Source organism: Protomyctophum parallelum (genome assembly GCF_964188405.1).
Source record: "Protomyctophum parallelum genome assembly, chromosome: 14".
Taxonomy (NCBI): domain Eukaryota; kingdom Metazoa; phylum Chordata; class Actinopteri; order Myctophiformes; family Myctophidae; genus Protomyctophum; species Protomyctophum parallelum.
Genome location: NC_139709.1, coordinates 5,996,171 through 6,023,447, shown reverse-complemented (window position 1 = coordinate 6,023,447; position 27,277 = coordinate 5,996,171). Strand labels below are relative to the sequence as shown.

Here is a 27,277-nt window from a genome sequence, read left to right as displayed (position 1 = left end):
GGGCCAAAACTGCCCTTTTAAGGGAATTCCAGCACCTTGCGCCTCTCGAACACATTGTGCAGGGCACGTCCCTGGTTTTAACCCATGTTGTGCGGGAACCCATTTTGGTGTTAGCATCATGTCGCGCTTTAGCTATTGAAAAATAGCAGATCTACAAGCTCATAGCGCGCCACCGAGTGGCGCGCTACGAGCTTGTAGGTCTGCTATTTTTGAAAAACCGAAGAACGACTGACATTTTTTAGAATCTGATCTCAGGTCAGAATGGGTTCATCAGACCATAGTGTGTGTCCAGTGGAAACCTCGTATGAATCTGATCCCAGGTCAGAATGGGTTAATCGTTCTGCTTGTTGTCTTTCTTCCTACAAAATTGTCCAGTTTCAGTGTTGCCCAACGCTCATGATCTTAAAGGCCTAACACGGTAGATTAAATTGTTGAAAAAACACGTCATTTCTGTTGAGAGACGAAGCATAAATCATGCTGTGGGCATGTTAACAGAGCCGTGTCATCATAGACATGTTAACAGCGCGGTGTCATCATAGCCCCGAAAAGAAAGAAAGAAACCGATTATTTTTCTCCGCGAATGCTGGCAGTTGCAGAGCAGACATGCCTCCGCACGCACGTGACGCACTGTACTTATTGCTGCAATAATCAGAGGTCAGAATTATTCTCCTCTTCTTTTCCCTTTTTGTGCTGCAATGCACTGATACTCAAAGAACATTGACAGCATGTTGTTTGTGCTTGTGTTGATTCTCCCTGAAAATAGCCATGATGTCCACATATGTCTGTTGTTGTGGTCTTTTTTCTGTCCAGGAGGCGAATTCTGCCCCAAAGAGCGTTTTCACACAGTCAGCAGCGAGGCAACGATTTATGACATAAAACACTGATTATAGAGAAATAATATTAAGTGTGGCTTTTGGGGTTTTCGGGGTATGTATGCTCGAAGGCCATATCGCGCGTCATTCAGCGCAGCGAAAACACTGGCACGCACACACGCACGCACGCACAGGCACACGCATGCACGCACGCACGCACACACACACACACACACACACACACACACACACACATACACACACACACACACACACACACACACACACACACACACACACACACACACACACGCACACACACACAGTAGACCACAACAATCTATGCACACCACCACTACAGCTGTATCAGGTTTTAAATAATGGCCGCCTCAACACCAGTATATTTTATAATGGCTTATAAAACAAATTCTATACAATGTTAAAGATTCATAAAATTTTATAGAGCTATTAAAGTGAGCAGGATTCTCCGTGTTACGGTTGTGTAGACACATCGTGTGGGGCGGCCGTGGCGTGTTAGCTTGAGCTAACGTTGACCATATGCTCTCCTAGCGTTCTGAAGGCTGCCAGCTATAGCCTCTCTCCAAATGCAGGGCTTTCCCAAATTACGCCACCATGTGGCAGCCAAGTCTATGGACTTTTAATGGCAGTAAATGACAACTAGGTCCTATCTAAATACGACCTAATAGCCAAATATAGCTAAATACGAACTAATAGCCCCTCCTTATGGCCTGTGTGTGTGTGTGTGTGTGTGTGTGTGTGTGTGTGCGTGTGTGCGTGTGTGCGTGCGTGCGTGCGTGCGTGTGTTTTTCTTTTTTTTTATATATATTTTTTATCCCACGATTCTGTAACCCATTTTTCACCCCTGTGTCAATCATCTAATGTGATCCTGGGCTCTACACACCCTCCACCAACCTAGTCCCCATATATGGGGGACAAGGGGAGAGCAACGGACTTGAACTCATGCTTCCTTCATGCCTGAGTGTCCAAGTTGCTCCTTTACACCTGACAGGGGGGAGTTTCGTAGCGCGTGGAAGGAACGCGTTATTCCAATCAGTTCCTTTCCCCTCCGTGTGTGTGTGTGTGTGTGTGTGTGTGTGTGTTAACACAAGCCTTGCCCTCCCCAAACGAAAATGAAAATGAAAGGATAATTCAAGTGTTTGTTATTTAGGCCTGAGGCAGATTCTAAGTTTTCTGAAAAACTTCAAATATTTATATAGCAGCTCACATTTCTTACATGTTTTTAATACTGTACACACTGTACAGAACCCAAAAAATCCCAAAAAGGCTTAAGGCTGTAATTGCTGTCAAAGGTGCCTCAACAAAGTACTAAACCAAGAATGTGTTTTTCCCCAGTTTCTTATTTAAATATAAATTAACAAAATATTCAAAAATACTTTTTTCATCGAATTTAATCCCTTTTGAAATGAGCCGGTAACAAAACAAAATGTGGAAAAAGTGAAGGAGTGTGAATACTTTCTGGATGCACTGAAGTGTCCCTCTGGAGTGAGTGTGGAACTATAGTGGCCCTCTGGAGTGAGTGTGGAACTATAGTGGCCCTCTGGAGTGAATGTGGAACTATAGTGGTCCTCTGGAGTGAGTGTGGAACTATAGTGGCCCTCTGGAGTGAGTGTGGAACTATAGTGGTCCTCTGGAGTGAGTGTGGAACTATAGTGTCCCTCTGGAGTGAGTGTGGAACTATAGTGGCCCTCTGGAGTGAGTGTGGAACTATAGTGGCCCTCTGGAGTGAGTGTGGAACTATAGTGTCCCTCTGGAGTGAGTGTGGAACTATAGTGGCCCTCTGGAGTGAGTGTGGAACTATAGTGGCCCTCTGGAGTGAGGGTGGAACTATAGTGGCCCTCTGGAGTGAGGGTGGAACTATAGTGGCCCTCTGGAGTGAGTGTGGAACTATAGTGGCCCTCTGGAGTGAGTGTGGAACTATAGTGGCCCTCTGGAGTGAGTGTGGAACTATAGTGGCCCTCTGGAGTGAGTGTGGAACTATAGTGGCCCTCTGGAGTGAGTGTGGAACTATAGTGGCCCTCTGGCGTGAGTGTGGAACTATAGTGGCCCTCTGGAGTGAGTGTGGAACTATAGTGGCCCTCTGGAGTGAGTGTGGAACTATAGTGTCCCTCTGGAGTGAGTGTGGAACTATAGTGGCCCTCTGGAGTGAGTGTGGAACTATAGTGGCCCTCTGGAGTGAGTGTGGAACTATAGTGGCCCTCTGGAGTGAGTGTGGAACTATAGTGGCCCTCTGGAGTGAGTGTGGAACTATGGTGGCCCTCTGGAGTGAATGTGGAACTATAGTGTCCCTCTGGAGTGATTGTGGAACTATAGTGTCCCTCTGGAGTGAGTGTGGAACTATAGTGGCCCTCTGGAGTGAGTGTGGAACTATAGTGGCCCTCTGGAGTGAGTGTGGAACTATAGTGGCCCTCTGGAGTGAGTGTGGAACTATAGTGGCCCTCTGGCGTGAGTGTGGAACTATAGTGGCCCTCTGGAGTGAGTGTGGAACTATAGTGGCCCTCTGGAGTGAGTGTGGAACTATAGTGGCCCTCTGGCGTGAGTGTGGAACTATAGTGGCCCTCTGGCGTGAGTGTGGAACTATAGTGGCCCTCTGGAGTGAGTGTGGAACTATAGTGGCCCTCTGGAGTGAGTGAGGAACTATGGTGGCCCTCTGGAGTGAATGTGGAACTATAGTGTCCCTCTGGAGTGATTGTGGAACTATAGTGGCCCTCTGGAGTGAGTGTGGAACTATAGTGGCCCTCTGGACTCAGTGAATGTGGAACTATAGTGGCCCTCTGGAGTGAGTGTGGAACTATAGTGGCCCTCTGGAGTGAGTGTGGAACTATAGTGTCCCTCTGGAGTGAGTGTGGAACTATAGTGGCCCTCTGGAGTGAGTGTGGAACTATAGTGGCCCTCTGGAGTGAGTGTGGAACTATAGTGTCCCTCTGGAGTGAGTGTGGAACTATAGTGGCCCTCTGGAGTGAGTGTGTAAATAGTCGTGTCCATCTCCATCTTCACGGTGTCCCATCCATCCCTGTCGTCCTGCAGGTGACAGCGACAGGCTGGTGTGTCTGGAGGACGGCCTGTGGTCGTTCCCCGAGGCCTACTGCAAGGTGGAGTGTCCCGAAGCGCCCGTCATCGCCAACGCCAAGTCCCTGTCGGCGGACTGCCACGCCACGGGCCACGACGTGGGCGCCGTGTGCCGCTACAAGTGCAACCCGGGCTACTACGTGACGGGCAGCCTGGGCAAGAAGACGCGGAAGTGAGTTTTTACTTATTCTTTTGGGCTTTAATCTGCCTTTATTGGATAGACTGTACAGTATGGTGACAGGAAATGGGGAGCGAGATTGGGGGTGACACCAGTGTTGTTATTGGCATTTGAGTTTAGTCATAGTCTTTGGACTGGAACTTAATTTAGTTTTAGTCACATTTTAGTCACCTGGAATGTCTATAGTGTTAGTCTAGTTTTAGTCGACTAAATGTCATGAGATTTTAGTCGACTAAATCTACAGTTGATTTAGTCGACTAAAATGTATTTTGGCGGGCCTTGATGCCGTCGTGATGAGTGTTTTTACACGGCTATTTAAAATGACTTGTACCGGATCTCTTGTCCACTAGTCCCTTCCTAACATTTTAGTCTAGTTTTTCATTTGTCGACGAAATTGTCAGTACATTTAGTCTTATAGTTTTACTCATCATAGCACAGTTTTCATTTAGTTTCCATTGGTTTTCGTCAGTGGAAAAAGGTAGTCGACGAACAGTTTTCGTCTTAGTTTTAGTCGACGAAAACAACACTGGGTAACATGTGGCAAAGGTTGTCGGGATCGGGAGTCGAACCCGCGGCACGCCGTCAGGCTGGCTCAGCAGCCCAGGTGTCCGGACCGCTACACTAGCCGCCTGGGGCGAAAGGAAGGAAGTGAGTGTTTAGTTTAGTTTTTCCTTCCTTCGCTCTTGTGTCCTTTTTGGGTGTTAGACCAAGGGGGCACGTCGGTGGCACAGTTAATAGTGCTGTCGCCTCACAGCTAGAAGGTCCTGGGTTCGATTCCCGCTCGGGGGTGCTGTGGGTGCTGGCGGCGTGTTTCCTCCCCCGTGTCATCAGTGCCCATACCCGAAGGCGGGGGTTGGCGAAAGGGCCTTTCTGTGTGGAGTTTGCATGTTCTCCCCGTGTCCCCTACAAAATCGTGGGATAAAGAATATACAAAGAGGTATAGGCATACACAGTACCCAGTACAGACACAGATCCTATAGCCTAGACTCAAACCAGCTTCACAAAGAGGTATAGGCATACACAGTACCCAGTACAGACACAGATCCTATAGCCTAGACTCAAACCAGCTTCACAAAGAGGTATAGGCATACACAGTACCCAGTACAGACACAGATCCTATAGCCTAGACTCAAACCAGCTTCACAAAGAGGTATAGGCATACACAGTACCCAGTACAGACACAGATCCTATAGCCTAGACTCAAACCAGCTTCACAAAGAGGTATAGGCATACACAGTACCCAGTACAGACACAGATCCTATAGCCTATAGACTCAAACCAGCTTCAGCGGATATAAACCTTTCCCCCGGCATCTGCCTCCGCTCCCAATAGAAAAACCCACATCTCATTAACAGCACAGAAATCGCATTTAAAACAAAGTTGCCCAATGAATACAACTGTTTCCTGTTTCGTATCGCGCCACCGAGTGGCGCGATACGAGCTTGTAGGTCTGCTATTTTTGAAAAATCGAAGAGCGACTGACATTTTTAGAATCTGATCTCAGGTCAGAATGGGTTAATTGTCAATGAGACCTGCGTTTCTTTTTTGTTGTACACGCAGAGAAGTCGCGTGGCGACAACGCGAGCGTGGCCCCGTGAAATGGTCACGCACGCGCGCTCTTTTCGTGTACGTCGTACGTGGTGCACGAAAAGAACCAGGTCTCCAATAGCAGAATAGCATTTGCCCTTTTAGATGATGCTAATTGGCTGTGATTGACTTCCAATTCACCATTTGTCAGCCTTCTGATTGGTCCCTGACTGACCAACCAGCAGGCTCTTTCTGCCTTGCTCCGCCCCCCCCTGGTTCCACCTTGTTTATGTTGAATTTCCTGAAACATAATTTTTTGGATAAAACTAAAAACAAACATGATATGCCCTGCAGTCACCAAGCTGCATCATGTGATGTTCCTTTTTACTGACACTGACACCAAGTTTAAAATAACAGCTGTCATCTGTGGAAACGCAGCAATTGGAAACGCAGCAGGGGGGACCTTTATCAATGTGTTCCATTCATAAACTAGCCTACACAGTGAAATCTATGGTGATAAAATTATACTCATAACGTGCATGTGTCGTGCCGTCTGGGACTGGACCCCCCCCCCCCCCCCTCTCTCTCTCTCTCTCTCTCTCACTATACGCACGCAGCCACGCACTGTTCTTTTGGGCATGGAGGCACAGCGCTGAACACACTGATATAACAGACAGCAGCGCAAAATGTTTACAAGTTTATCGAGATGAAAGTCCCTACTCGCCACTAGTCCCCACACAGTGACAGCACTCCTTGTTTGCGGCACGCACAGACAGACAGAATATTCTGTAAGCTATAACACTATTACACTGCAGTGTTTATGTGTTTTCTTAAGCAATTGATTAATGTACACGTCCTCATTTCGATCAGGGCTTCAGTCTCCTCATTCGACCTCGTCTATCCACGGTAATTAACGGGACATCTTTGCTCTGCGTAAAATATGCCTTCCCCGTCTCCAGCTGTGTTCAGCTCCTCACCCGCCACATTGTTTGCTTCATTTCCTTTATTTACTGCGGATTGCATTCACACCTGCACCGAACCGCAATTAAGTGCGATTGGAAGCGAAGCGAAACCCCCGTTTTAGCTCGGAGTAGAATGCCGGTTCTTTGATACGCATTAGGATTCTAATGAGCCTTCACACCTGCCAAACGAAGTGCACTTTCTGAAAATGCGCAGCAGGATTCGTTTTAATCGCAGCAAAAGCTCTCTGGTGTGAATGTGACGTCCACTGCATATCTACTGCATCTACAGTAAATAAAGCTTTAGTGACATCAGTAACGTCCACTGCATCTAAATAAAGAAATTTGTTATATCCACTTATATCCACCTGGTTCCACAAGAGAGCTGCATGTGCACCCCAAAGACATACCGTGAAATGTACTGTAATTATCCTGTACTTTTCCGCCTCCTAATTTAATTCTGATGTCTCCTTTTTGCATTGTCTGTGCAGTGCAAACGTTGAGCACACGTCGCACCTCTGAACTTGCTTTTGATAAACATTAAACCGTATTTAGCGTTACTGCCCTCAAACGATAGTTCTCTAGTTTGACAAAGAAGGTCAAGTCCTCAGACAACGAGGAGCTGTTTATTCCCCTCGACGCAGTCTTTTGTTTTATTGCTTATATTAAAAGGAATACATTAATATAACGTGTTCACAGCCGTGTCTCGAGCGCTAATGTGAACCGCACAGCCTGTGGAGACGTAAAAGGAGCTAATTTTTCTGCCTGAGAGTTATAGAGGAATTTCCTTGTTTTTCCCTTTATTTTAACAACGGCCTCATTAAGCAGCTCCTTAATCAAATTAGGATCTCTGATTTACGCTGGAACTTTACAGAACCCTGCAGTAACGAGGCATCGTGTATACGCATGCCCACCTCCTCTGCCTCCGTTTAACCCATTCTGACCTGAGATCAGATTATATAAACGTCTTCTACATCCTGACAGTTTTCTGAAAAAGCTATGTCTATATGTCAGTCGTTCTTCGATTTTTCAAAAATAGCAGACCTACAAGCTCGTATCGCGCCACTCGGTGGCGCGATATGAGCTTGTAGATCTGCTATTTTTAAATAGCTAAAGCACGACATGATGCTGACACCAAAATGGGTTCCCGTACAGAATGGGTTAAATAGTGCAGTGAGTACATTTAAAAAAATATAAAAAAGGTGTATTTTTAGCTTCCATCACCTGCGAACAGTATTGGGTTTTTCTCAGTATTCGTGCTCAACAAAAAAAAGGCCTCCAATAAAACGTGTACCAGCGCAGAACCGGGCCTCATTATTGCTGTCGCCAATTGTATTCATTGGGCAACTTTGTTTTAAATGCGATTTCTGTGCTGTTAATGAGATGTGGGTTTTTCTATTGGGAGCGGAGGCAGATGCCGGGTGGAAAGGTTTATATCCGCTGAAGCTGGTTTGAGTCTAGGCTATATAGGATCTGTGTCTGTACTGGGTACTGTGTCTGCATGTGTCTGTGTCTGTACTGGGTACTGTGTCTGTGTCTGTGTCTGTACTGGGTACTGTGTATGCGTATACCTCTTTGTGAAGCTGGTTTGAGTCTAGGCTATATAGGATCTGTGTCTGTACTGGGTACTGTGTATGCCGGCTACCTCTTTGCGTACACATACAAATGTAAGCAAATCCATTTGATAAATTAACATTACAAACAGTACGTGTTTGTGTTTTGATTTTGTTTTAGTCATAGTCCTTTGAATACAATTCCCGATTGAAATGTTTTCAAAAGATTTAAATGGAAAATGCTGCACATAAAGTACTTTTATGTAAGTACTTTATGTGCACACACACACACACACACACACACACACACACACACTCAGTACACACCATACACACACTCCCAAGAAATTGATATACTGGTTTAAAGGACCACTTCACCACTTTTCAACCTATCTTCATATTATACAATTTACAATTTAGGCATTTAGCAGACGCTCTTAATTCAGAGCGACTTACATTAAGCAAGAACAAACGCATGGGAATACATCACATGAAAGCATTTATCATGAAACATGCGTAAGCTAAGAAAGTAACAGTGGAATATCTATATAATGAAACTATACATGCACTATACATATAAACTATACATATTTACTACTATGCTATACATATGTACTATGGCGTGCTATGACTATATACAATACAATTATAGTGCTGTCTACATAACATGCTATAAGTCTGTATCAAATGCTATCTAAGTCTACAGAAATGCTATCTAAGGGGGTGGGGTAAGTGCTATGGGCCATGATGGAGTCTGAAAAGGTGGGTTTTCAGGCTACGGCGGAAGATTGGGAGTGAGGCTGCAGTTCTGACTGCAATGGGAAGTGCATTCCACAGTTTTGGAGCCAGAAGGGAGAAGAGTTTGGGACGTGTGGAGCGTTGTCCCGGCGTTTTTAGTGAGGGTACTTCCAGCTTCCCTGCGTTGGCTGATCTGAGTGCGCGGGAGGGTTTGTAGGGTTCAATCATACAAAATTATAGGTCCTCACTAAAGTAATAATCATAAAAAAATTGTGCAATTTTTTTTTCTACTCGTCTGTGTCTCATAGGAGGGCTGTGGTCAGTTAAGAAACCGTCTTCCAGTGACATCATCGATGGGGAATACAAGCTAATAAAAACTGCAGGCTTTCTAGTCCTGAAAAGTTGCAATGCGAAAGCCATCGTTCTCACGATAATGAAAATCTAAATATTTTTGTAAAAAGAATCTTGTGTAAAAAAAAAATCTGCCTAATGATGATGTCACTGGAAGACGCTTTCTAAACTGCCCACAGCCCTCCTATGAGACACAGACTGAGTAGAAAAGAATCGTGCAATTTTTTCACGATTATTAGTGAGGACCTATTATATGAAGATAGGTTGAAAAGTGGTGAAGTGGTCCTTTAAGTATAAAAACCACTGGTGCTAATTTGGGTGGAGTTTGACACAGCTTGGTTCTGTTCCGTCCGAACAGGAAGTACATGAAGGTGGTGTGTTCTGTTTCCTCCTCCTCACAGGAAGTACATGAAGGTGGTGTGTTCTGTTTCCCTTCCCCACAGGAAGTACATGAAGGTGGTGTGCCAGGAGGGCGGGCAGTGGGGCGAGCTGGGATGTGTGCCCGTGTCGTGCCCGGCGCTGCCCGACGTCTTCCAGGGCATGTACAGCTGCACCAACGAGCTGCGCTACGACTCCGTGTGCACGCTGCACTGCCCCGACGACTCAGCCGCCGACAACGTGAGTATAACACCTGTACGCTGAAATGGCCCTATAGCCCTGAAACATGACTGTCATGATTATCATGACAGTAATGGCGCAACTGCAGCCTGTTTTACGCAATCGCTACATTTACAATCAAAACGTAGTCTGAAAACCCACCTTTTCAGACTCCATCATGGCCCATAGCACTTACCCCACCCCCTTAGATAGCATTTCTGTAGACTTAGATGGCATTTGATACAGACTTATAGCATGTTATGTAGACAGCACTATAATTGCATTGTATGTAGTCATAGCACGTCATAGTACATAATGTATAGCATAGTAGTATAGATGTATAGTTTATATGTATAGCTTCATTATATAGATATCCCACTGTTACTTTCTTAGCTTACGCATGTTTCTTGATAAATGTTTTTATGTGATGTATTCCCATGCTTTTTTGTTCTTGCTTAATGTAAGTCGCTCTGGATTAAGAGCGTCTGCTAAATGCCTAAATTGTAAATTGTAAATTGTATATATAAACATTCCGATTTTCAAATATAAAGTCCTCGCCACATGTGCCACGGGTGTTAGAAATTTGCTGGTACAGCAATTATTATTGCTGCATCCTGCGTTGTTTAAATAAAAAGCATTTTTATCCGAGCGCCCCGGCTACTTTTCTCAACCGGGGTTCGTTTGGGAAATTCACAGTTGCACACCGGGAGCGCACTCGCCCATTAGTCTGTATTGGCAGGGCGGTCAGCGTGCCTATATCAAACACACCGAGTGCCACTACCCTCCTCCGGCCCGACCGATAGGGGAGCGTAGTTAAAAGCCAATGGCAAAAAAAACAGCTCGGATAAAAAAAGCTTTTTATTAAACAATGCGGGATGGAGCAATATGCTAATCGCTGTCCCAGCACATTTCTAACACCCGTGGCACATGTGGCGAGGACTTTATATTTGGAATCTGAATGTTTATGTACACGTTTACAATGTAAATGTAGCGATCGCGTAAAACAGGCGGAAGTTAAGCCATGGCGCTCGTGAAGTACGAGCGTCATGTGAACCATGGCTACAATGGCCCTTTCCTTTGTTATCCTAGTGGGGAGAACATAACGTAAGGATGCCTTAAGTTATATGGTGGTGTGTGTGTGTGTGTGTGTGTGTGTGTGTGTGTGTGTGTGTGTGTGTGTGTGTGTGTGTGTAGGCAACAAGACATTGTTTCAGATACTGAGGCTAATAAAATAAAATACATTCTTATGGGTAGGTATGGGTCCGTCTCTATAGATAAGACGTGCTGTTTAATTGTCTCCTATAACAGAGCACCATCCGCTGCACCAAGGACGGGCTGTGGAGCAAAGACTTCGCCATGTGTTCCAGACTGCAGGGGGCGTGCTCTCCCCCGGCCCACCTCAACGCTGTGGAGTACAGCTGTGACCAGGAGATGACCGTCGGTGAGTCACCTCTCATCACCGTCTGTCTCACCTGCATGGAGACGGTCTGCAGCTCTGACTGCAGACCGTCTCCCTGTCTGCAGCTCTGACTGCAGACAGTCTGCAGCTCTGACTGCAGACCGTCTCCCCTGCATGGAGACAGTCTGCAGCTCTGACTGCAGACCGTCTGCAGCTCTGACTGCAGACAGTCTGCAGCTCTGACTGCAGACCGTCTCCCCTGCATGGAGACAGTCTGCAGCTCTGACTGCAGACCGTCTCCCCTGCATGGAGACAGTCTGCAGCTCTGACTGCAGACCGTCTGCAGCTCTGACTGCAGACAGTCTGCAGCTCTGACTGCAGACCGTCTCCCCTGCATGGAGACAGTCTGCAGCTCTGACTGCAGACCGTCTCCCCTGCATGGAGACAGTCTGCAGCTCTGACTGCAGACCGTCTCCCCTGCATGGAGACAGACTGCAGCTCTGACTGCAGACCGTCTCCCCTGCATGGAGACAGTCTGCAGCTCTGACTGCAGACAGTCTGCAGCTCTGACTGCAGACCGTCTCCCCTGCATGGAGACAGTCTGCAGCTCTGACTGCAGACAGTCTGCAGCTCTGACTGCAGACCGTCTCCCCTGCATGGAGACAGTCTGCAGCTCTGACTGCAGACAGTCTCCCCTGCATGGAGACAGTCTGCAGCTCTGACTGCAGACCGTCTGCAGCTCTAACTGCAGACCGTCTCCCCTGCATGGAGACAGTCTGCAGCTCTGACTGCAGACTGTCTGCAGCTCTAACTGCAGACCGTCTCCCCTGCATGGAGACAGTCTGCAGCTCTGACTGCAGACCGTCTCCCCTGCATGGAGACAGTCTGCAGCTCTGACTGCAGACCGTCTCCCCTGCATGGAGACAGATTGCAGCTCTGACTGCAGACCGTCTCCCCTGCATGGAGACAGTCTGCAGCTCTGACTGCAGACAGTCTGCAGCTCTAACTGCAGACCGTCTCCCCTGCATGGAGACAGTCAGCAGCTCTGACTGCAGACAGTCTCCCCTGCATGGAGACAGTCTGCAGCTCTGACTGCAGACCGTCTGCAGCTCTAACTGCAGACCGTCTCCCCTGCATGGAGACAGTCTGCAGCTCTGACTGCAGACTGTCTGCAGCTCTAACTGCAGACCGTCTCCCCTGCATGGAGACAGTCTGCAGCTCTGACTGCAAGGGAAGTTTGTTCCACAGCTTAACTAGGAGGGAGATCAGGAGACTTGCAGTGTGGAGCCTTATTGGTCAGGATGTTTTACAAACTATTTACAATTTAGGGCATTTAGCCGTACGCCACTTAATCCAGAGTGATTTACAGTAAGCCAGAACAACACATCGTAATACATGATCAAATACACATAAATAAGCTAATAAGCTAACATACAGTGGAATATCTGTATATACTATAAGTATACATTATGGAACGCTATGTCTACATGATATGCTAACTTTTTTGATTGATTGATTGATTGAAATATGTATTAACAGTTTGCAGAATTACAGTACATTTCAAGCACAAACTCAATACAAAGACTGTTAACTGTGAGTGAACGACCCAATTAAGCATTACACTTGTTTACAAGAGGGTCCACATTGTTCAATTCATCAAAACATTTAGAGACGTACAAATAGACACTTCTATTTAGTCAAAGAACGGAACAGGAATTCATCATAAAGGAAGCAAAAAGGGAAAAGAAACATATACAGTGAGGGGAAAAAGGGGGCCAGTTTCGAATTGCAGCCGTCCGTAGGTGCCCTTTGAAAGCGGTTTTGAAGGAGTCAAGGGATTTGCATGTCTTAATGACTGTTGGTAGGGCGTTCCACATTTTGGTAAATTACATAATGTAGCTTTTTGCATAGGACTGCATGGTTGTCGAGGCTAGGGGAGACAGTGATGCAGGGCTATACGGTGGAGTCTGAATTAGAGGTGAGTTTTCAGACTGCAACAGAAGATTGGGGAGTGAGTCTGCAGTTCTGATTGCAATGGGAAGTTAATTCCATCGTTTTTGGAGCCAGAAGGGAGAAGAGTCTGGGCCGTGCGGAGCGTTGTTGTCCCGGGCCGTTTTAGGGAATGTTCTGCCAGCCTCCCCCTGTGTGTGTCAGTGAAGGTTAGTGGGCTGCACACAGAACCACATCACCAGAGCAGTGTTTTTACCTGTTGTTTGGGCAGCAACCAGAACCCCAGGAATTAAGGGACCTCAAAGGAATATTTTGGAAAACATTTTTTTGGAAGGTCGAAGACCTGCAGGCTTTGCTGAGGCATTCTGGGTAATTTGGGGGGAGGGGGTTTCAGTGAGCCCTTGCTGGGAGGCCAGTAAGGGGGTGGGGGGGGGGGGTCTGGAGAGATGACTGAGCTAAACTCTGCATGGAGCTTAACCCATTCTGACCTGAGATCAGATTCTAAAAATGTCTTCTACATCCTGACAGTTTTCCATTCTGACCTGAGATCAGATTCTAAAAATGTCTGTTTGAAAATGACAGTTTTCTGAAAAAGCTATGTTTCTGTCAGTGGTTCTTCGATAAAAAAAAAAATAGCAGACCTACAAGCTCGTAGCGCGCCACTCGGTGGCGCGCTATGAGCTTGTAGATCTGCTATTTTTCAACAAGCTAAAGCAGGACATGATGCTATAACACCAAAATGGGTTAACTGCCAAAAGTGTCCGAATCGCAAAGATGACAGAGTTCTCTGAAGCTCGGGTCGGGTGGGCCCGTGTCCCCACACACCTCTCTCTCTGTTTGCACATGAATAAATTCAACAGATGCAAATGAATGAAAGCTGCGTGCGTGCGTGCGTGCGTGCCAGGTATAAAGTGTGTTATTTCTTTCTCTCCCCTGGGTCGTTCTCTTCTCCGCTGCAGGTTCTGTTTGCTACGTGGCGTGCGCGGTGGCGCTGGAGGACATGGACCTACGTGACCCCGTGGTGCTGCCCAACGGGTCCTCGCCCCACTCCCTCAAGCACTGGATGCTGCCCACCAGGGTTCAGGTACAGGTCATATCATACTAGTCTACTATCGATAGCGAAAGGGCCTTTCTGTGTGGAGTTTGCATGTTCTCCCCGTGTCCCCTAGGGTAGGTATACCCTCACATGTTCTCCCCGTGTCCCCTATAGGGTAGGTACCCTCACATGTTCTCCCCGTGTCCCATAGGGTAGGTACCCTGACATGTTCTCCCCGTGTCCCCTATAGGGTAGGTACCCTCACATGTTCTCCCCGTGTCCCATAGGGTAGGTACCCTCACATGTTCTCCCCGTGTCCCCTATAGGGTAGGTACCCTCACATGTTCTCCCCGTGTCCCCTAGGGTAGGTACCCTCACATGTTCTCCCCGTGTCCCCTAGGGTAGGTACCCTCACATGTTCTCCCCGTGTCCCCTAGGGTAGGTATACCCTCACATGTTCTCCCCGTGTCCCCTAGGGTAGGTACCCTCACATGTTCTCCCCGTGTCCCCTAGGGTAGGTACCCTCACATGTTCTCCCCGTGTCCCCTAGGGTAGATACCCTCACATGTTCTCCCCGTGTCCCCTAGGGTAGGTACCCTCACATGTTCTCCCCGTGTCCCCTAGGGTAGGTACCCTCACATGTTCTCCCCGTGTCCCCTAGGGTAGGTACCCTCACATGTTCTCCCCATGTCCCCTATAGGGTAGGTACCCTCACATGTTCTCCCCGTGTCCCATAGGGTAGGTACCCTGACATGTTCTCCCCGTGTCCCCTATAGGGTAGGTACCCTCACATGTTCTCCCCGTGTCCCATAGGGTAGGTACCCTCACATGTTCTCCCCGTGTCCCCTATAGGGTAGGTACCCTCACATGTTCTCCCCGTGTCCCCTAGGGTAGGTACCCTCACATGTTCTCCCCGTGTCCCCTAGGGTAGGTACCCTCACATGTTCTCCCCGTGTCCCCTAGGGTAGGTACCCTCACAAAAACATGCCGTAATCCTGGTCTCTAAAACTACCTCCCCCTGGCCAGCCGGGGCGCCTGATGGAGGGGAAAGGAACTGGTCGGAATAACCTGTTCCTTCCACGCGCTACGTCCGGCCGGGGAAATTCCCCTCTTGTCAGGTGAAAAGAAGCAGCTTGGACTCCTCATGCATAGAAGGAGGCATGAGGTCAGTCCGCTGCCCCCCCCCCAGGTTGGCAGAGGAAGTGTAGCGCCCAGGATTACATTAGATAATTGGCACTGGGTGAAAAGAAAAAACTGGGTTACAAAATCGTGGGATAAAAAAAAATACAAATAGACACTTCTATGTAGTCAAAGAACAGAACAGGAATTCACCATAAAGGAAGCAAAAAGGGAAAAGAAACATACAGTGAGGGGAAAAGGGGGGGCAGTGGGACGGTGGGGATTCAGATTTTACGGGGGCCAGTTTTGAATTGCAGCCGTCCGTATAGGTGCCCTTTGAGAGCGGTTTTGAAGGAGTCAAGGGATTCACATGTCTTAATGACTGTTGGTAGGGCGTTTCACATTTTGGTGGCATAGGAGCGAAAATAATTTAGTCCCTTGTCGACCACAATTATTTGAAAACTTTAGTTCCTGGTATCTTTGTAGATTGTAAACAGGAAATGTAGTCTCTTATAACGTTAACCCATTCTTGACGGGAACCCCTTTTGGTGTTTTAACTAAGCATTATGTTATTCTTTAGCTATTGAATTTGCGGCGCAAATCTTTGAATCTTATATTCTTTCAGAGCGCTCCTGGGCTTGCTAAAGAGTAGTTGTTTTGCTGCCATGTGTCCAGTGGGTCCAGGCCGGCGGTCAGCAGCGGTTGGGAAAGCCGATCCGTTGATAAACAGCATCTTTTTTTTGTGTTTTGTTTTGTTTTGTTTTGATCCATCACGATGAGGATGAATAATGGACCTAATCATCTGGCAGGGCAGCGCTGGTGTGGTTTAGGTCCAGATCCCTCTCACTGCCAAGACCAAGAGCTACTGCTTCTGCTCTAGCCCATTCTGACCTGAGATCAGATTCATACCAGGTTTCCACTGGACACACACTGGTCTGATGATTAACCCATTCTGACCTGAGATCAGATTCTAAAAATGTCAGTCGTTCTTCGATTTCTCTAAAAATAGCAGACCTACAAGCTCGTAGCGCGCCACTCGGTGGCGTGCTATGAGCTTGTAGATCTGCTATTTTTCAATAGCTGCTAAAGCATAACATGATGCTAACACCAAAACGGGTTCCCGTTCAGAATGGGCTAGACTCAGCTAAACTAGACTCTACTACAACCAGCTTCTTGCTGCTTCTTCTGAATTCTGACAGTTTTCTGAAATACCTCATGTTTCTGTATCAGTGGTGCTCAATATTTCATGTCAAGGACCACAAAAATGATATGTAATCGGCCGCCGACCCCCATCTGAAAATATGTTGTTCCAGGGACCTCCCCACCCAGAAGCAAAGATTTGAGTTAAAACTGTTCGCTCTGAAAGAATATTATATAAAGATTTGCACCACACTTTCATGATTTTTCAAAAATAGTAGACCTATACAAGCTCGCTATCGGCTTGTAGATCTGCTATTTTTCAATAGCTAAAGTATAACATACTGCTTCTAACACCAAAAGGGGTTCCCGCCCAGAATGGGTTAAACATCCGTATTAAGTCTGCATTGGAGAATATAATTGATATTTGCCTCTTATCTCTGCTATGATACCAACATCAATATGCATGTGCAAATGATACTACATGGAATTGTGGGCATAAAACCTTATCCAACGATAACAACATATTATTTAGTTTTTTTGGTCTTGAGAGGCCAGATCTCATCAGACGGTGGTTCCGTGTGTGGCTCAAGAAAATTAATCCAAATAAATAAATGATGGGCCTCGACATGAAAAGGGTTGAAACCCGCTGGTGTTAAACGAGTCAAAGAAAAGGTGATTGTTTTGTTGGAACAGTTTTTTCGATTCAAATTAGAATCACGATTCCCGTTATGATCGAAATCGATTCATAATTTCCAAAAATTGAAATATTTTTTATTTATTTGTACATTTACAGGAGTTTTCACTACATGGTGTTTTGTGATATGAAATGTAATCTCACCCTAATCACAGTAAACATCATGTCTTCAGTCATTTTCAAGTTACTGTAGTGTAGTCACTTCAGTTGGATGGAGTAGATTGTGAGGAAATCCTATGTATTGATTCGATAATCATTTTCAATAGAGAATTGTTTTGAATCTGGAAAATAATGCTTTTGAATTTATTTATTTTTAATCGATTTTGAATTGAATCGTGACCCCAAGAATCGTAATCGAATCGTGGGACACCCAGAGATCCACATCCTCAGTGCTTATAGCAGTATGAGTGATCGACGGCAGAGAGTTCAGTTCAGAACATCACCGAGCACATGAATTAGTTCTGCCTCTTCCAGAACTCTCAGCTGGGCTGAAACTGGAAGGTTCTCCGTGTGCGCATATAAAGGAACGTTACGCCTGTTTAATCACTCCAAACAATTTAACCTTTCTGACAATCACACGCTCTGCTGGCATGCAGGACACTGCATGGCAGAGGGCGTCGCATGACATCATGCCTCCATCTCACCAAACCATTCTGCCACGCACGCATGCACACACACACACGTATACACACACACGCAAACATGCATGCACGCTCGCGCACGCACACTTTTACCGTGTTACCATATGGGCCAAGACTTTATAGGAGTGTTGTATCTTTGGTTCTGGGGGTCAAAGAAGCACATGGTTTGTTTTCTTAGAAAACCTTAACCCATTTTGTGCAGGAACCCGTTTAGGTGTTAGCATTACGTTATGCTTTAGCTATTGAAAAATAGCAGATCTACAAGCTCGTAGCGCGCCACCGAGTGGCGCGATACGAGCTTGTAGGTCTGCTATTTTTGAAAAAAATCGAAGAACGACTGACATTTTTAGAATCTGATCTCAGGTCAGAATGGGCTAATCAGACCAGTGTGTGTCCAGTGGAAACCTCGTATGAATCTGATCTCAGGTCAGAAAGCCTTAATTTCCCAACATGACGGAACGGCGTTCTTACGTTTACACTAAGGCGTAATAAACAACCCTCTTCATCTCTCTGTTGGGTGGTCGGTCAGGCGGTCAGCGGAGCCAGTTCTCCTGCTGGCCGCTCGCCGCGAGGTCACATAGTTTGGACGGCGTCTCTCTCTCTCTCTCTCTCTCTGAAAGGCGTTCTTGCGCCACATCTCTGCGGTGGTGTGGAGGTATTGTGTGTTATCTCCCTCAACATGTTTGGAACCAACGGAGTCTTTACCTCCCCTGGAGCGCCGGAATGGCTGCACCGACAGGGGAGGATCCCCTATCTCTCTCTCTCTGTCTCTCTCTCGCTCTTTGTCAGTCAATCATGCATCTATTTACCACTTAAACCCTTTTCCAGCGGCGGTCGCTCAGACTGGCAGGAGGCAGAATATACACAGGCAGGAGAGAGAGAGAGAGAGAGAGAGAGAGGGAAGGGGGGAGAGAGGGAAGGGGGGAGAGAGAGAGAGAGAGAGAGAGAGAGAGAGAGAGGGAGAGAGGGAGAGAGGGAGAGAGGGAGAGAGGGAGAGAGAGAGGGAAAGAGAGAGAGATACATGACAATGGGCTGTATTTTGCGTGTCTTAAGTACCAGGTCTTATTCCCTATAACTTGAGTAAACTAAAGACCTGGAGGCGTGTTCAATGCCATTTGGCTATTCTGAGTGGCCTTCTTGTGCGGAACTTATAGCATGTTTTATGAAAAACTGAACGTGTGAAGTTGCCATTTTGCCAACTATTATAATGATGTCTGTTCTTTCACTTGTGGCTATACTTGTCCACTGCATGGTGCTGCCTATACAGGCAATCTTTCTTTTTCGCTCTGGGTTTTTTTTCTAAGGGTTTTGTGGCCTAAAATGACGACAGAATTATGTTAGGGTCGGGCTGAGCCTCGGATCTGCCCATGTAGGGCCCAAGTTAAGGTCGGGCCGAGCCTCGGATCTGCCCATGTAGGGCCCAAGTTAAGGTCGGGCTGAGCCTCGGATCTGCCCAGTAGGGCCCAGTTAGGGACGGGTGTAGGGGCTTTGGTTTCCAGGCCCGCTGACAGACAACTCTAATTGTTCTGTTGTTGTTCCTCAGATTGTGATCAGGGGGTCGGTGTGTCTCCTCTGGAGCTACCGGAGGAATGCTGTTGATTCAGATAAACTTCATTTCAGTGCAAAACACCAAAAAAAGGAAGTTCTTGATCCTCAAAGAGATTCCATCCAGAAACCCTCAAGTCCTCAAGAAAAACATCAAACTATCGTCCTTTCATTTGTTTTATTAACGCGTGCAGCCAACTTTTTTTCTTTATTTTTTTACATCCATTCCAACTGCTGTTATTTTTAGGCAGAAGGTATTGCTGGGGCTGGGGGTGGGTGTGTGTGTGTGTGTGGGGGGGGGGGGGGGGGGAGACATTTTTTAGATTGTACATTTTTATTTATTTAAATACTTGCTTCTGGGGGAGGTTTTTTTTTTGGGGGGGGGGGTGTCCTTGACATTACAAGTGTTGAGCACCGCTGATATTGCAACATACGTTTTTCAGAAAACATGTTTTTTAGGATTTAGAAGACATAAATAATATAGTGGTTGCAATGGTATTAGGTGATTACCTGAGTCCTGTGGTGGGAGTCCTGCTCTGGTTTTGATGAATATTAAACACACTTCGAGCCACATACACGTCCAGAAACTCCACACTCTTATGCCATCCTTGCGTTTGAACGTTAACAGTCATACTGTACTTACTGTATAGGCTACGGGGCCTCGGCGACAAGGAGACCGGCCACCATGTTGGAACGGTTCGAGAACCAAAAGTGACGTAAATAACGGTAATCCGTGCTCCATAGAATACCATACTGGCCGCGATCTTTAGTGGGATTTATCTCGGAATTTACCCTCAGATTTGGTGACATATGAGAGAAAGTATGAATTTAGGATGCCACTATAAAAGGCTGGTGCTAAGCTCCGGTTAGCATGCTAAGCTCCGGTTTGCGTGCTAAGCTCCGGTTAGCGTGCTAAGCTCCGGTTAGCGTGCTAAGCTCCGGTTAGCGTGCTAAGCTCCGGTTAGCGTGCTAAGCTCCGGTTAGCGTGCTAAGCTCCGGTTAGCGTGCTAAGCTCCGGTTAGCGTGCTAAGCTCCGGTTAGCTTGCTAAGCTCCAGGTTAGCATGTTAGTTACCGACCCGATCGAGTTGCGGACAGGTTGCGTTCTTACTCCCAGATAAAAAAAAAAATGGCCGGCATGGAGGACCCGCGAAATGACGTCATTTTGTAGTTTTTTGCTTGACAAGGTCTACTGAGGTGCCGGCGCGGTAAGTGTTCAAGTAGTTCCGGTCACTTTGGTGGTGGGTCACTATTTCTACACTGGTGCAGTGTTGTTTTTGGCATCACAGTTTTATTTTAGTTTTAGTCATATAGTCTCTTCAATAGTTTTCATTTAGTTTCAGTCACGTTTTAGTCACCTGGGAATGTTTAAGTGTTTAGTCTAGTTTTAGTCGACTAAATATCCTAAGATTGTAGTCGACTAAATCTAGGCTACAGTTGATTTATTTCCTTCAAGTTGTACTACTTGTCAAAGGTGTAAATTGCAGAATTGAAAAGAAAAAAAGGGAATCCAAGGCACTCCGTCTCTGTTTCTGGCGCCCCCTACTGTTATCAATAAGTCACATACTCGTGCTCACACAGGTACACAAACAAACAGGTACACGGACATTGCTGGTTGTAGGAGTGGTTGCACCACTCAAAAAACAGTTTATTGATGAGCAAAAGCAAATAAATAACAGGTCCTCCGCGTTATTCGTCGGGGTCTATCTCTCTGACGAAGACCTTTTGGTCCAAACGCGTAGGTCCTGTTATTTATTCTCCTTTTGCTCATCAATACATTCTTTGAATCTTTCAAACAAAGACGGAGGAGTGCCTCTTGGATTCCCTATTTATTTTCAAGTCTGCAACCTTTGACACGCAAAGTATGACTTGGAGGGATCGAAGACGCCTTTTGTCTACGTAACCATTTATTTGTTTTATTTCTACGTTTGCAGTATTGATACTTTCACTTAAAACCCATTCTGGGCCCAGGCCGTAGCGTAACGGTCTGGGCACCGGACTGGTGATCCAGTCGCGGTGTGCCGCGGGTTCGACTCCCGGACCCGACACGGCCTTTACCGCATGTCATCCCCCCATCTCTCTCCCGTTTCCTGTCAGCCTACTTTCTATCCCTTAAAAAATCAATAAAGGCGTAAGCCGCAAAAAAATATCTTAAAAAAAAATAAAAAAAACCCATTCTGACCTGAGATCAGATTCATACGAGGTTTCCACTGGACACACACCGGTCTGATTAACCCATTCTGACCTGAGATCAGATTCTATAAAAATGTCAGTCGTTCTTCGATCTTTCAAAAAATAGCAGACCTACAAGCTCGTAGCACGCCACTCGGTGGCGCGCTATGAGCTTGTAGATCTGCTATTTTTCAATAGCTAAAGCATAACATGATGCTAACACCAAAATGGGTTCCCGTTCAGAATGGGTTAAAACAATTCACTCTGAAAATATATATTCAAAGATTTGCGCCACATTTTCATGATAAAAAATAAATAATAAGCGCATATAGCGCGGCGGCACTCGGTGGCGCGCTATGATGTGCTTTTAGATCTGCTATTTTTCAATAGCTAAACTATAATATAGTGTTATACATAAGGCTTAAAAACACCAAAAGGGGTGGCTTAACCCATTTTTCGCGGGAAACCCTTTTGGGTGTTTTAAACATTATGTTATAATTTAGCTATTGAAAAATACCAGATCTACAAGCTCGTAATTACGAGGTTGTAGGTCTGCTATTTTTTTTAAATCGTGAAAATGTGTCGCAAATCTTTGAATATATATTCTTTCAAAGGGAATGTTTTTAACTCGGGTCTAAATGGCTTAAAAACTGAAAACATTTCAGTGTTTTTCTTCCACCTCTGCATGGCAACGTCATGGGGCAGAAGAAGCAGCAGACGACGAAGGAGGAAAAGGAAGGGAAACATTGTGTAAAGTGCTGAAGGATTTGCTGTGGATGTTCTAATGTTTTGCTTATGGCCTTTTCTTTTTTCTTTCCTTTTTCCTCCAGAGTATCGTGTGCACCGGGAGGCTGAGGTGGCACCCTGACCCTCGGCATGTTCACTGCGTCCAGTCGTGTGAGGTAAGAGTCTGGCCATCCCAAATATGCATGACGGAATTCCTGTCCGTCCGTCCGTCCGGACCGTGTGTGGGACGGGTGCGCATGTTTTCGTGTGCTCCGCTCATGCGTGCGTTTGTGTGTGTACGGCGCGCTGCGTTAGCACGAGCATATTTTACAGTCTCTCTCTCTCTCTCTCTCTCTCCCTCTCTCTCTCTGTCTCTCGCATCGTGTGCTAACGGAGATATTTTATTGATGCAGAAAAAAAATTTAGGAACTTTTTTTTGAGACAGCTGCGCTGTTCATCGGACCTGTTTATAGGGTGACCAGATTAAAACTGTTCATTTGAGGGACAGACGTTTCTTGATGGGGGGACGGGGGTCCCCCCATCACAGGGTCCCCCCATCGTGGGACTGGGGTCCCCCCATCCCACTTGTCCCACACAAGGGTCCCCCCATCACGGGGTCCCCCCATCACGGGGTCCCCCCATCGTGGGACTGGGGTCCCCCCATCCCACTTGTCCCACACAAGCGATACTTGGAGTACCGGGTTAACAACTTACTACTTGAGTTCTCTTTGAGTGCGATATTAAATGCCTTGATGTCATATTCGACCATATAAGGCCTATTGGGTATATATACTCCTCTGGTGTCTCACATTTTGTTTAAAAAATTTAACAGGCTTAAAAACACATACATCTTGTAGGAAGAGACAATGAGAGAGCTTTACAACAGAAGGCCCAACTATTAGGGGATTAACTATTAGGGCATTTGAACACTGATGCCATTGCCTGCCAGTCTCATGTGGGACAGACAGGGTCTCAATTTGTGGGACGCCTGAAAGGTCTTGTGAAATGAGGGACTGTCCGTCCCACGCAGAGAGGGACATTTGCTCATATACATAGGTGTCTTATTTGTCATGGATCTCCAGAAGTGTTCCCCAAAAATATTCAAACTATTCCACTTTCTATTTCAAGATTTTATATACAAGCTCACTAACAACAACAACAACAACAACAACAACAATGATTACAATATATATTTGTGATCGTTTCTGACCGAGGCTATAATAAGTCATGTTTGTTTTGTTTCCTCATGTCACGCAAAAGCAGTGAATCAGTGTTGTTCTTGGCAGCACATTTCTATTTTAGTTTTAGTCATAGATAGTCTCTTCATTTAGTTTTAGTCACATTTTAGTCACCCGGAATGTTTTATTGTTAGTCTAGTTTTAGTCGACTAAATGTCATAATATTTTAGTCGACTAAATCTACAGGTGATTTAGTCGACTAAAATGTATTTTGGCAGGCCTTGATGCCGTCGTAATGACTGATTTGACACTTGCTGAAAATAGACGATCTACAAGCTCTGCGACGCGTTGTGGGCTTGTAGATCGGCTATTTTCAGCATGCAACCAAGTGTAAAATGACTTATACTGGATCTCTTGTCCACTAGTCCCTTCCTAACATTTTAGTCTAGTTTGTATCTGTTGACGAAATTGTCAATACATTTAGTCTTAGTTTTAGTCACCATAGCTTAGTTTTCATTTAGTTTCCATTTAGTTTTCGTCAGTGAAAATAGGTAGCCGATGAAAATTTTTCGTCTTAGTTTTAGTCGACGAAAACAACATTGACATAGACCTTTTGGTTGTTCAGTTTGACCCACCAGTTTTGGAGATTGGCTTTAATGTCTTGCAGAGACGGCGAGTTGAGAAAACAGGCTTGAAAGGTTCACTTCTGTGGACTCTAACATTATACACCTAGCTACAATTTACAATTTTCAATTAGGCATTTAGCAGACGCTCTTAATCCAGAGTGACTTACATTAAGCAAGAACAAAAAGCATGGGAATACATCACATAAAAAGCATTCATCATGAAACATGCGTAAGCTAAGAACGTAACAGTGGAGTATCTATATAATGAAACTATACATATATACTATACTATGCTATTATGTACTATGACGTGCTATGACTATATACAATGCAATTATAGTGCTGTCTACATAACATGCTATAAGTCGGTATCAAATGCTATCTAAGTCTACATGTTTAAGCATTTATTTCATATTTAGCCTACATGTCGATTTCAGCTCTGATATTTATTTCAGACATGCTCTAGTATGTGTGAAGAGTCTTGCCTGTGCTATATTAACTCATTTTGGATTAAAATAATAATAATACAAATCAGTTTTTCTCCTCTCCTGAACACAGCAGTTATAAGTCTTGCCGCCATTACTGTTTCTGTAGCAAAAAGGAGTTACATTTAAATGAAAAAGTGAAATGACTTATGGGAATATTATTCTCTCAAAAGTAAAAGTGCATTTCTGAAGCGCTACTCGATATTCTCTCAAAAAGTAAAAGTGCCTTATAAAGAGCCACTCAATCACTTGTTGTAAACGAAGCCCTTGGAACTACAGTGTGCTTCACAGGCAGTGGGTTTTAAACTGTTACACATTGTCAGGCCATAACCCACATGTATCTTGTAATCATGTAACCACATGGACTCGCAGACGTCTCCAATAATAGCAGAGCCAAGCAGTCTGAATGGTTGTTGTTGTAATCATCACCAGTCAGGTAGACCAGGGACGCTCCGCAATGTGCTTCACATTTTGACGCTGATAAAAGACAGGTAGAGAGAATCGTTTTGGGTTTTTTTTCCGAGAATTTCCTTTTAACCATTTTGACCCCCTGGGAACGATTCTATACAAATGTCTTCTAAATCCTGACAGTTTTCTGAAAAACCTCATGTTTCTATATCAGTCAAACACTTTCATGTCAAGGACCCCCAAAATTATATGTAATTGGCCGCCGACCTCCATCTGAAAATATGTTGTTCTAGAGACAACCCCCCCCCCCCCCCCCAGACGCAAAGATTTGAGTTAAAAACGTTCGCTCTGAAAGAATATATTCAAACATTTGGGCCACATTTTCACGATAAAATAAAGAAATAGCAGACCTACAAGCTCGTAGCGTGGCACTCGGTGCCGCACTATGAGCTTGTAGATCTGCTATTTTTCAACAGCTAAAGCACAACATATGCTTAGACATCAAAAGGGGTTCCCGCCCAGAATGGTTTAACCCATTCTGACCGGGCACCCATTTTGGTGTTGGCATCATGTTATGCTTTAGCTATTGAAAAATAGCAGATCTACAAGCTCATATCGCGCCACCGAGTGGCGCGATACGAGCTTGTAGGTCTGCTATTTTTGAAAAATCGAAGAACGACTGACATAGAAACATAGCTTTTTCAGAAAACTGTCATTTTCAAACTGACATTTTTAGAATCTGATCTCAGGTCAGAATGGTTTAAGAGCTGTCCAGAGATCCATCGCTATGATGGCCAAGGCTAACGGATTAGCTGATAAAATGGACACAGACAAATCGCCCAGTGGTGGAAAGTAATAAAGTACGTTTACTCAAGTACTGTATACTACTTAACCCATTCTGACCTGAGATCAGATTCATACGAGGTTTCCGCCGGACACACACTGGTCTGATTAACCCATTCTGACCTGAGATCAGATTCTAAAAATGTCAGTCGTTCTTCGATTTTTTTTCAAAAATAGCAGACCTACAAGCTCGTATCGCGCCACTCGGTGGCGCGATATGAGCTTGTAGATCTGCTATTTTTCAATAGCTAAAGCATGACATGATGCCGACACCAAAATGGGTGCCGGGTCAGAATGGGTTAAGTACAATTTTGAGGTTTTTTTGCACTTTTCTTGAGTATTTCCAATTTCCAATACTGTTACTTAATTATGTACCCACTAAGTACTACATCTCGGATCCAAATGAGTACTTTTTTACTTTTGGCACTTTAAATACATTTTTGATGCCAATACACTTTTAGTTTTACTCAAGTATATTTTGAATCCCAGACTTTTACTAATACTACTTAGTTATTGGTATTGATACTTTTACAAAGTAAATGTGAATACTTGTTTCCATTGATGACATTTAACCCATTTTAGGCAGGAACCCCTTTTGGTGTTAGCATTACGTTATGCTTTAGCTATTGAAAAATAGCAGATCTACAAGATCATAGCACGAGCTTGTATGTCTGCTATTTTTGAAAAATCGAAGAGAGACTGACATAGAAGATCTTTTTTAAATCTGATCTCAGGTCAGAATGTGTACATTGCCAGGTGACATTTAAGCAGCACGGTTGTTCTGTAGTTAGCGTCTGCAGCGGAGAGCCGGTGATAGTTTGGTACGACCGTCGACCACTTATTCCGGATCGCTCCAGTCCCGATCTTATTCCGGATCGCTCCAGTCCTGATCTTATTTCCGGATCGCTCCAGTCCTGATCTTATTCCTGATCGCTCCAGTCCTGATCTTATTCCTGATCACTCCAGTCCCGATCTTATTCCGGATCGCTCCAGTCCTGATCTTATTTCCGGATCGCTCCAGTCCTGATCTTATTCCTGATCACTCCAGTCCTGATCTTATTCCGGATCGCTCCAGTCCTGATCTTATTCCTGATCACTCCAGTCCTGATCTTATTCCTGATCGCTCCAGTCCTGATCTTATTCCGGATCGCTCCAGTCCTGATCTTATTTCCTGATCGCTCCAGTCCTGATCTTATTCCTGATCGCTCCAGTCCTGATCTTATTCCTGATCACTCCAGTCCTGATCTTATTCCTGATCGCTCCAGTCCTGATCTTATTCCGGATCGCTCCAGTCCTGATCTTATTCCGGATCGCTCCAGTCCTGATCTTATTCCGGATCGCTCCAGTCCTGATCTTATTCCTGATCGCTCCAGTCTTATCAACCATGTTCCAATAAGCTCCTGGACAAGCGGTGCTATCCGTAGGCTATTTGACACTGAACTGGTTTTAACAACAGTGACTGTTTCTGACCGAGGCTATACGTCATAGATTTAT

General features: G+C 45.4%; 1 protein-coding gene across 1 annotated transcript in view; it reads left to right on the top strand.

Moving 5' to 3' along the window:
* The window catches only part of pappa2 (pappalysin 2), a gene marked incomplete at both ends in the record, with an annotated part of 139,420 nt that overhangs the window by 93,694 nt on the left and 18,449 nt on the right, over positions 1-27,277 (top strand). The window contains 5 exon segments of the mRNA XM_083781953.1: positions 3,879-4,092; positions 9,670-9,844; positions 11,132-11,264; positions 14,132-14,256; positions 22,348-22,419. Of these exon segments, the coding sequence (XP_083638079.1) occupies positions 3,879-4,092; positions 9,670-9,844; positions 11,132-11,264; positions 14,132-14,256; positions 22,348-22,419 (719 nt within the window).